We start from the raw sequence: 11074 nt of genomic DNA, 5'->3' as shown, positions 1-11074 counted from the left end.
AAAAAAAATCCGAAAGGGGCGCGTTGTTAACGAACGAAATGTCAAGCGATGCTCGATAAGACGGCGTTGCGATACGGTAAAAATGACAAGGGGCAGAGCAGGCAGCCAGGCGGACGCAGCGATAGATAGACGCGCACGGGAAAAATTTGTACGACACGAGGAACGAACGGTCCTCGATGTTATGCCGCTCACGGTACCTCGTTCCACCCGTTTGATTTTGTCTTCGTCTTCCGCGTTCAGCCTCGCCTTGGTTACGCATTACGCGCGTAGGGAATGTATTAGAGGCGAATATATATATGTATATATATATATCATGTACACATACATATATATATATATATGCGACGTCATTCTATTGTATTATTGTACGTGTATTAATAGCGTTGTTACTGGTCCAACAATCGCGCACGAATGAAAAAGGACACGCGCGTGGCTATAAATTGTCAACCATTGTCGCTCGAATATCCTCCGAGGTGTCTTTATCTTTTTTTTCTTTCTTTTCTTTTTTTTTTATGTTTTTCTTTGTTTCTGCGTAGGTGACGATAGCTTGTTTTGTTTTTGTTTGTTTTTTTGGGGTGTTTTTTTTTTCGGTTTTTGGAAAATCGAAGCGTCGGTCGACCGCGACGGATGACGCGGCCGAACTTTGTCATTGATTGGCATCGGCCAGTGTTTCCGTACATAGACTCGATGGAGAACCTCGATTCGGCTGCCGTTATCAAATACTTGCGAACAATATACCAGATAATCGAAATATAGACGGATGGATCAAATTTAGCGTTTAATTGAATTTTCGCGTAATCGCGTATCGTCGATCACATATTCGTTGAAAATAGTAATTATATATGATTCGATCAATACTTATTGCACGCTAAATGCACCGTCTGCTTCTCGGGTAATATTCGTGATATTAATTTAACAGTGAATCCGTTGTTTTGAAAACAGTATTAGTATCCGATTTGTCAGGCACGAATACAATCGAATGGAATACACGATACGAAGATGTACAATTTAGATGTACGATGAAATAATATCTAATTCGAAGAAAGTGATTCTTTTTTTAAATTACAAAGAATAGAGCTCGTAATATAAAATTTAAGGCGTAGCTAATCATTTATTTCTCGTCGTCGGAATAAAAAGTTTTAAGTAATTTGTAAAACGTTCGACGACATTAAATGGTTACGACTATAATTTAGGCACGTCAATAATTTTGTATCGATTATAATTTTTATTTTCAACGATACAACATACCGACGCGTATCTGTTCGAATGACGATGGTTTTCCATTTTGTACAACGTTTGGAACACGGAAAACCAATTTTTGCGAATACTTTAATTCGTTATCTCTCCCGATGGAGTTGGTTCGGTTGTTAGATCGTACGGTTCGTGTGTGACCGATGCTAAAAAGTTTCGTACGAGTCTCGTAGTAGCTAACAATGCCGTGCACGCCGTGCTGCGTCGTTCGAAATCACGAAATTCCCGCCACGTTATCGACTGACCACTGCGCGCATGTGAACGCACCCTCCGGCGCGGTCATCTAGTGACAGCTTTTGATTGGTCGAATCGTTTCAGCGGCACCGGCGCCGCGCTTCACCTCCATCTTGATTTCTCGTAAAGCGACCCACCCAGCAGCAGTGTCACAGTAGTACGCTGTGCTCTCGTATACGGCGGGTGAGTGGTGTCTCGCATACAGCAAATTGTTCTGCAACGTTTTTGGCGTTTGTTACTCAGTGCGTCGTCGTTTCTCCGTAGAAGAGCGAGGGAGGCGCGAATCGTTACGACGAGAAACGAAAGGACGACCGTGCGGGAATTTAAAGGGGCCAGGCAAAGGAGAAAGATGAAGGGGATGCTGGTGGCCGCACTGCTGGCCGTTCTGACGGTCTGCCGGGTCCAGGTGAGTAGCGATCCAACCGACGATAGAGGATAGAAAAACAAAGACGGTACGGGAGACGTAACGACCGCCGTGGAATCGATCACGCCGGGACAATTTCATCGCGGCCGATCTCGATGTCAATTTTTATCATTTTTCCCTTTTTTTTTTCCTTCTTTTACCCTTACCCACGATGAACAAGCGGCAAATGTCACGCGCAACGCGCACCGCGATCGATGTAGTGTCTAGTGTGCGACTCGCCTTGTGAAAATTCCCTTTAAATGCTCGCCGATTAGGCCGTGTGTTACCTGTCAAACGGTTCACGGAGCTCGATCGATGCGTTCATTTAGGAGTGCGTTATACTGTGCGGCTGTAACGATCGCCAGCACCGTACTTACGTTCTCGGCGAATGTTTGCCTACGTCGAGGACTACGCGATTCACCGCCTACCGTACTCCAACGCTCTTTCCATGCGACCGAGCGGCATTAATCGAGCCTGACGTTATATGTGGCGGAATAGCCCGACCACGGGCACTTTGTCGGCTATTTCCATCGTTAATGTCATGCATCGCGATGCGATGTTGCTAATTTGTGTGTGTTTTTTGTTCGACCGAGTAACGTCACGATTCAAGTTTCTTGCCTAGAAATTAGGTATCTCAGCGTGTCAAGGGAACTATGAAAACCGGTTAATTAACGCTTCGCCGACGAAGTCGTAATTTACGTGCTTTTCGCTGCAACGTCGAGAGGGAGAGAGAGAGAAAAAAAGGGCACGGAATAACTAATGCGACAAACCAGTGGTCGACTACCAGTTTTATGTTTTTCATGCTTGTCCGCGTAACGTTTACGATAAACGTAACTTTTCCGAGTTCTCGGCCCGTAAGGCGTTAATATAATTTTCTAGCCTACCATGCGAGTTTTGGTTTACTTTTTCTTTTTATATATGTACGTATATATGTATATGTATGTATATATATATATATATATTATATATATATAATATATATATATATACACATATATATACACTTCTTTTCTGAAAAAGGAAGCACGGTCTTTACGAAAGCGGTCGCTTTTAAAACGTTTCAAAGCGCGTCTATCTCGGGGGAGTAACCTTGTGTATGCGCAAATTATCACGCACTAACGAACATAGGCAAAATGCTACGGAGCAGCACGGACAAAGCCGAGATTGCAAATACACGTAAGTCGTAAAACGGATTTGCGAACGATTTTCTCGTTAACGTTAATTCTGCGTGACAGTTCAATTTACGTGCTCATTGCTCGCCATCGCCGTGAAATGGGATCGCGTAATAGATGGAAAACTTTTCTCGGTTAAAGACGCACCGTTTTAGGCGTAACATGGAAAACGACGAATTTTTTTTGCAGAGAATAAAGAAATATGTTTTTGTTACGTTGGATACCGATCGATAATGTGCTTCTACGAATCGTAGTTGTCCAGAGAATAATAAAATGATAAAGTAATGCAGATTGAAGAAATTCTACGTTACGATCGTTACTTTGGGTTCTTTTTGGCAACCGGACTAATTGATTTAGGTTATGATCGTCACATGTTCGTAAGTCTGGGTACGTTCGGTATAGTCGATAACGAAAAATAATCAAATAAACGATAAATCGAATCGTTGTTTCCTCGATTTTTAACATAAATTGTGTTTCGTCGATATTTGCAGAATATGAAGTGACTAATTATCGAACGGTGTTGTCAAATCGCATTGATTTCGAAATTTCATCCGCCCTGTCGATCGACGTGAAACGTTCGTAACGCGATCGTTTCGCGACAATATTTAAATTGCTTGCCGATATATCTATTTTTCAATAATAAATAATTACACGGAACAAAGTAAAACTCGATAACATTGATTGGTTCAAGGCGTGTGTGACTGTAGTACTTATTTTTTTTACAAAGACATTTACGAAAATTACTTCCGTACAATGTAAAATGCAATTAAATATTTATGCGAATGATAATTACATAAACCTGTTGTCAATATAGGGGCAAGATTTCAATGTATTCAACATTTCGACCATACAAATACCCTCATCGGGGATGATCAATGCATCTATAATATAAATATGAATACGTAAAGGTTCTATTACGAAGAAACCAATAAATTAATTACAGAATTAAGTGCAATTATTTTCCTATTATTTACATCAATTTCTAAGGAACAATAAAAATTACAGTTTCTTGCTTCCGCGATTACATAAAAATCTTGATTGATTCTAGTCTTCGAGAAGAATGTAATTTCTTTCAGAAAAATCAATGAAATTGAAAATTTCTTGTATTTCTTGTTTTCGAAAATGGAGTTTAAAAATAGATGGAGCACGCGTACACTTCGACTGTACCTCGACCAATATCTTTCACTATAGCTCATTAATTTTACATCTGCTTGTACATGGTAATATCGTCAGTGGCATAATTCTCTTTCCAACAGTCCTATTGTCTTACTCGAGTCTCAGCTTCGACCGACTATTAAATGAAACTATTTCGCAATCATAGCTATTCGAATAGATGAACGACACACACGGTGAATAAGGCATTTGTACTTAATGGGGACTATTGTGCGCAGAATATTTTCAACAATTTATTGGTTTGTTTAAAAAGTCTTTTTTTTTTTAGGTGAAAATGAAACACAATTTTTTTAGAGCGTATAAACATTTCATTAAATTATATATTCTCCATTTTTGAAAACGAAACGACTTTCCGAGCAACCCAATATATTCAATGGTGAAGTAACTTACGAGTCCGATTGTTAAATGGATAAACGATATTCAAAAGCCCGTTCTGTCATTTTAAGTCGCGCCCACTGTCAATTTTTACAAACATAAACCGGACATAACAGGTTACAGAGAAATGTCCTGTTAAGCATAATCGGGTACACCCACGCCACGAATATTCGCACCAGATTTTCTCAAATATCGCGGGTAATATTTGGTTTCGACGCTCTCAATTCACCCTTTCTTTTCTCCTTATAGATCGTACCACATTTTGCGACCCGTTCTGTATAATTAAACACTCTTTCAACTCCTTCGCAACGGAGTAAAATTATAAGAAACTGTTCAAGAGATGTGTATCTTTTTTATGTCCTAAATTGCTTCCGTTCGCGTTAAAAAAAAAATTAAAAACGAACACGTTCCACGCGTACTTTCTCGCAATTTTCACGCAAGCGAGTACATCGCGCACGATGAATTTCGGAACACGGTATATATCTATTATAATACATAGATCCATACCGGAGTCCAGCCGGTAACGTCTTGTTCTTTTTCGACTTGGCCATTTACTGCTATCGCTTCCAGAGTCATCGATCAAGCTGTCATTATCCATTCTCCGGTGAAAATATTACTTCGTATAAAAAATACAAACTCTCCAACGGTAAAAGCAATCTGTTAAACTGTCCATTTGTTCTTCCTTCTTTTTTTTTCAAGCTATGACTAAATATCATTTTCTACGATACAAAATCATTTTTTCCTTGTATTCATCGTGAGAGCAGTGTATTTAACTTTTTGTGATCGAAAAATAGTTCTGTACAATTTATCGAAAAATAGTCCTATATAATTTATCAAAAATAGTCCTGTACAATTTGTTCCAATGAGGAACTACACTAAATCCATTTAAAAAAAGAACAGTTTAACAATTACGCAATTTTTCAATGGAAAATAATCGTTTCCTTATTTCAGTCGCGCAAGTGGTGTATTTACCTTTTTTTTTTTATAAAAGTAGTTAAATAACGGTCGATTTATATAATTCGCCACACTGGAGCATTCGCTGAACCTCCTCCCAGTCCATGTTCAAGGGTTCAGCGAAATCGTAACAGAGAGGGGATTGGATCTCCCCCATGTGAGCGATTGTTTATTGCGTAATCGAATATTTAACGTAAGAAAGAAAAGAAAAAAAATGAAAACTCCCCCGTTGTCGATTATTCAGAATTTTATCGACGCGGCGAGGAAAGTGACGCGAAAGAGAGATAACCTGTTACGAAACCAAAGTGGCACAACCGCCAACACTGCCAAGATTGGACAGAGAAAAAAGTGACGCGGCACCGCGTCAATCATTTTCAGCGTTTACAACGAAAAAGACGCAGTACCGTACCGGAAGTGTTAATATTATTGCGTTCGCGTATTTTACTCGCGCGCAATTACGATCTTTACCCAGATTCTGTTAAAGCAGCGCGGTGTCGCATGATTGAAACGCGGCAGTCAAAGGTTTCTCCTGCTTTTTGACGTTTCCTCATTTTCCGTGGTCCCATTTTCACCGTAAAGCCCGGTTTTCACGGAATAAAAAGAGATATTCCGCTGCTTAAATGCGGCTTCTTGTCCCCCATGCCCGGGCGCACGAGAAAATGCTCTGGTAATGGAGCACGGAGCAAACGAGGATGAAAGAGTTTCAATGCGTTTTTCATTTTCGACGCGGATTCTTTTACGTCGCCTTCTTCCCCCGCTATATTTTCTCAATTTTGTTTCCTTTTTTTTCGCTTTCTCCCTCCCTCTCTCTCCATTGAACTGCCCCTGAATCTGTCAATAAAATCGATAACCTGCCCCCCACTCCTCTGGGGTTCGATTACCGGATCGCACTTCACGAATCGCGAAAATTCGAGGGATCAATTCAGGGGGTATCGATGAATTTTTTTTTTGGAAAGGATTCGAGAAGTTAAGTCGTTTGTGTGCGGAATAATTATTAAGATGGTAACGTTCTTTCGAAGGGTTTCTTACCGAATGTTTTCACCATTTTACTTCGATACTTCTTAGGAATTATATATGGAGATTTTACGTGTAAAAGTAAGTAGAAAATGTGGAATAGTATTTTTTCGTTTGGTGTTTCGTTTTCGAGATGAGCGAATTGAAAAATTCTTGGGGTACATGTGTGATCGAGTGCAGTTTTTTACCGAATGTTTTGATTACTTTACTTCGATTCTCTTAAGAAATTATATACGGAGATCTTATGCGTAAAAATAAGTCGAAAATGTGGAATAGTATTTTTTCGTTTGGTGTTTCGTTTTCGAGATGAGCGAATTGGAAAATTCTTGGGGTACATGTGTAATCGAGTGCAATTTCTTACCCAATGTTTTCACCATTTTACTTTGATCCTTCTTAGAAATTATATATGGAGATTTTATGTGTAAAAGTAAGTCGAAAATGTGGAATAGTATTTTTTCGTTTGGTGTTTCGTTTTCGGGATGAGCGAATTGGAAAATTCTTGGGGTACATGTGTGATCGAGTGCAGTTTCTTACCGAATGTTTTGATTACTTTACTTCGATTCTCTTAAGAAATTATATACGGAGATTTTACGTGTAAAAGTAAGTCGAAAATGTGGAATAGTATTTTTTCGTTTTCGAGAGGAGCGAATTTGAAAATTTTTGGGGTACACGTGTGAGTACGTTGAGTGCAGCTAACATGGTTGTTCCCTGACTCGCTATTTTCACTTACGTCTGTGTTTGTATGTGTCGACGATGGTATGCTGTTATCCGTTCAAATCAATCCTAATCGGTTAGAAGACAGTAAGTTCGACTGAAAATAGATTATACCTACTATACCATCGTCTGGGTTTAGAAACACCAACGCAAGTAGAAATAGTGAGTAATGGACAGACGCGCACACTAATTGTAAGTAGCATTCGATCGCAAGCGTGCCCCGGTGAATTTTCCAAATAAATTATCTCGAAAACGGAGCACTGTTCGTAACAAATCTATTTTTCAATTTCGACTTATTTTTGCACGTAGAACATACCATTTGATTATCTTCGACGATGAAAAATATCTACAACGTAGAGAATGTTTTAATTTACCACAATTTACAAATATCAAAATAACGTAGCTACGTATCACTGACAATGTTAACTCTCCGATCACATACGAGAAATAAAGATAATTTTTTGATCAACGAACGAAACCACCGTTACAATTAATCCACGATAAATTAAATATCAATTTTGAAACGTTATAATGTATTTACGAAATAACTTATTTTCATCAAAGATATTGCTCGAATATAATTCGAAATGAACATCGGTGCTGCTCGTCGAATAATTTTGTATTTCCCATTCATCGACGCACGAACGAAGACGTTAATTAAAATTTCGTTAAAATGTTCGAAGTATTCAAGCCTCGATCGAAATATAAAAAAAAATGACCGATGTTATTTTTAATAAACTATTTCGCGAGAAGAATGTGGCTTCTCTCGCGGCAACGCATTAATTTGCCCGCGTTTGTAACTCGACGCTCGTTCGCTCGCTCGTTCGTTCGTTCGTTCGCTCGCTCGCTCGTTCGCTCGTTCGCTCGCGCGCGTGCACGAATAATTACGAGCATCGGGGCTGACTACGCCAACAAACGCGCACTTTTAATTGTTGATAAACGAGATCGATGCGAGTCCGTGTACTTCTAAAAGGTGTATTTTACGCGAACGTTGAAGCGGCAACAAATTTCGTTGAAGGCTCGCGCAAGATTAATGGCCGACGATAATTCCGCGCGTCGAGTGGTCGATTCACGTCGTTATTAGTTTTCCAGTGGTTCTGAACCAGTAGGAAATCCAACGAGCAAAGCTTTTGGTCGCTGCCTCGAATAACCCTCGGTGCAACGTCAGTCCCTGTTCCATTCGCGAATGCTTCAAGAGATTTAACAATACGGTGTTAATAAATCGTCGAAGAGCCTGGAAGGACCATTCAAATAACAAACGCCGACGCGAAGTAGTTGCGCCCCCGGTGTTTGTGAATTAACAGGTACTCCGACGACGCGAATTTAGGCATTCGCATTAACCCCGGCCGTTTCGACCCCGTGGAAATTGTGAAAATTTGTCATCGCGGAGGAACCGTGTCGCGAGCTCGTTCCGTGGAACCTCGCGGTTCCCTGGATATCTTCATATATTAAACATTTCGGGTGCAGCGTAACGCTCTTTCATAAATTAAAAGACTCGACACAGTGGCCGGCGAGCGTTTATTTTACCGATGTTTTTCCGGTCCACGCCACCGTGGCTCCTTTCAGAATATTGTAAAATTCGGCACAGAAACTCCACGAGGTAATCGCGATTAAATAGAAGCTAACTTGAATAAAAATTCGTAAATTAGCTAACGAGATCCCGTTCGTCGGGGATTTACGATAGTCAAAGATTGCTTTAAACGAGTCGTTGGCTCTATTTAATCGCGGTTAGCACAGTTGTACTTGTACAGTTTTTCTCATTGAATTTTTCAATATACCGAAGAACGACTCTTCGTGTCTTCGGTTATTGTTACGAGTTACGTATTTCGTTGGGCGGCTTTTGGATCAGGGACGGGGTAAATTCATGTCCAGATGGTTACGTATACCGGGTAACGAATAAAAGATAAACAACCTTCGAAATTTGAATTGTACTTCCGGTTGAACAAATAGTAGCTGGGTACGAGTAACTGTTTCATCGAATAAACATAGGGAATAAATCGTTCCACGGTGCTTCTATTGGTCATCTATTATTCGAATCAATTTTTTGCCCATCTCTGCTTGTTGATACTGTGTTTCACCGCATATGTGTAATATTGGGTCGATCGAATAACATAGCTTTAACAAACACAGTCCCTTATAAACGTTCGAAATCTCCATTACGATAGAATCGAAAACAAATGTTTCTTTGTACGTTTATTTATAATCATTTTCTTTTTACACGTTCTATGTTATCTTCCATTAAAAACTCATACAGAATTTATTTAAAAGACTTTCTTCTACGTTGAATAATCGAAGACAGTAGAATCGAAAACGAATGTTTCTTTGTACGTTTATTTATAATCATTTCTTTTTTTTTACATGTTCTATGTTATCTTCCATTAAAAACTCATACAGAATTTATTTAAAAGACTTTCTTCTACGTTGAATAATCGAAGACGATAGAATCGAAAACGAATGTTTCTTTGTACGTTTATTTATAATCGTTTCTTTTTTTTTTTACACGTACTACGTTATCTTCCGTTAAAAACCCATACAGAATTTATTTAAAAGACTTTCTTCCACGTTGAATAATCGAAGACAACAGACCGAAATTTTCAAAGGTAATTTTATCTCTCAAACTTGAGCTATCATAAAAACTACGTATCCTCTATTTTTGGCCGCTCTTCAAATCTTTCATCAAAAGGATGGAGGGGATACACTTCGCGGATGTTCCTTGTCAGTGACCGAGAGTAAAGCAGATTGCAATATGTCTTCCCTCGTAACAAAAGAACGCGCTATTTTTGAGCAAAATTATCACCAACGATGAGAAATGGGCAAAGTATGAGAATATCGTCCCCGAAAGGGAACTGGGTTGATGTTGATAAACTCGACCGGATCCAAAATCAACCTTAGGCGAGAAAGGTCTTTATTACGCGTACGTCTACGTACGTACACGAGCACACACAAAGATAAAATGTAACGATGGTTACGCGTGTGATGCTAAAAATGCCGTTACGAAGCTTAACCGCCGTACTAAAATTTATTATTGCTTCGGTGTCGATAAAGCGCGGAATAAGATAATCCTGCGAGGAGTTTCGTGCACAATGTACGATATTAGAGCACGACCGGTGAAACGATTTAAAAATTTCTTCTTTCGGAAATTTCCATCAGCCCTACGATAGTAATTATTATTATTACAGCGTATCGAGAGATCTATCTCGTTCGGGGAAACAACGCTGTACGTTAAGCGCTCGTTACTTCATCTCTCGAGGTACGGACCTTAATGATTGCATCCGCTTCCTCTGAAGCGTATTAAATCTGATGCACGATATTTATCCGAACGTTTCTATCTTGTATATCGCTGCACAATTTTTTTTCCCAGAGAAAAATGTGCGTAAGAAAGTTTAGAGTGTTTTGAAATCAAAAAATTGCTTCAAGTGTAACTCAAACTCAAAGTGTGACTCAATTGTTCGCTTCCAATAATACTACAAATATTCATATCGTTTACCACACATAGTACTCAAAATCCGAGTTACAATAAAGTTATCCATAATATTGGATAGATACTTTTACAACCACTGTAAAAGAGTTCCATTTCTATCGTTTCTTACGTGGCAGTGGAAACAATACTATACAATTTTAATCAATGTCAGTGTAGGATTGAATAATACGTAGAGTAACAGATACGAGAAATAGTTCACGTTAAGAGTCCGATACGATTCTTACGCGAACTAAAATACCTGTAGTCGGTTATAGTTGAACGATTCTCGTTCATCGAGCACCAGGTTGGGTCACCGATGTTTAT

At 39.3% G+C, this 11074-nt stretch overlaps 1 protein-coding gene across 6 annotated transcripts in view; it reads left to right on the top strand.

Annotated features, from left to right (window-relative positions):
• Nucleotides 1-1569: 1569 nt before the first annotated feature.
• Nucleotides 1570-11074, top strand: part of Appl (amyloid-beta-like protein) — a 55890-nt gene continuing 46385 nt past the window's right edge. For 2 of the 6 annotated variants that reach the window (XM_076304840.1, XM_076304823.1), the window contains exon 1: nt 1635-1891. In XM_076304840.1, the coding sequence (XP_076160955.1) occupies nt 1835-1891 (57 nt within the window). In that variant the 5' untranslated portion in view covers nt 1635-1834. Of the gene's footprint in view, nt 1892-11074 lie in introns of all 6 variants that reach the window. The other 4 variants (XM_076304832.1, XM_076304871.1, XM_076304850.1 and 1 more) reach the window with 4 other exon arrangements.

This window comes from Ptiloglossa arizonensis, chromosome 1 (assembly GCF_051014685.1).
Source record: "Ptiloglossa arizonensis isolate GNS036 chromosome 1, iyPtiAriz1_principal, whole genome shotgun sequence".
In the NCBI taxonomy this organism is placed as follows: Eukaryota; Metazoa; Arthropoda; class Insecta; order Hymenoptera; family Colletidae; genus Ptiloglossa; species Ptiloglossa arizonensis.
Note: the sequence above shows the minus strand (reverse complement) of the source record. Positions and strands in the feature narration are given on the sequence as shown.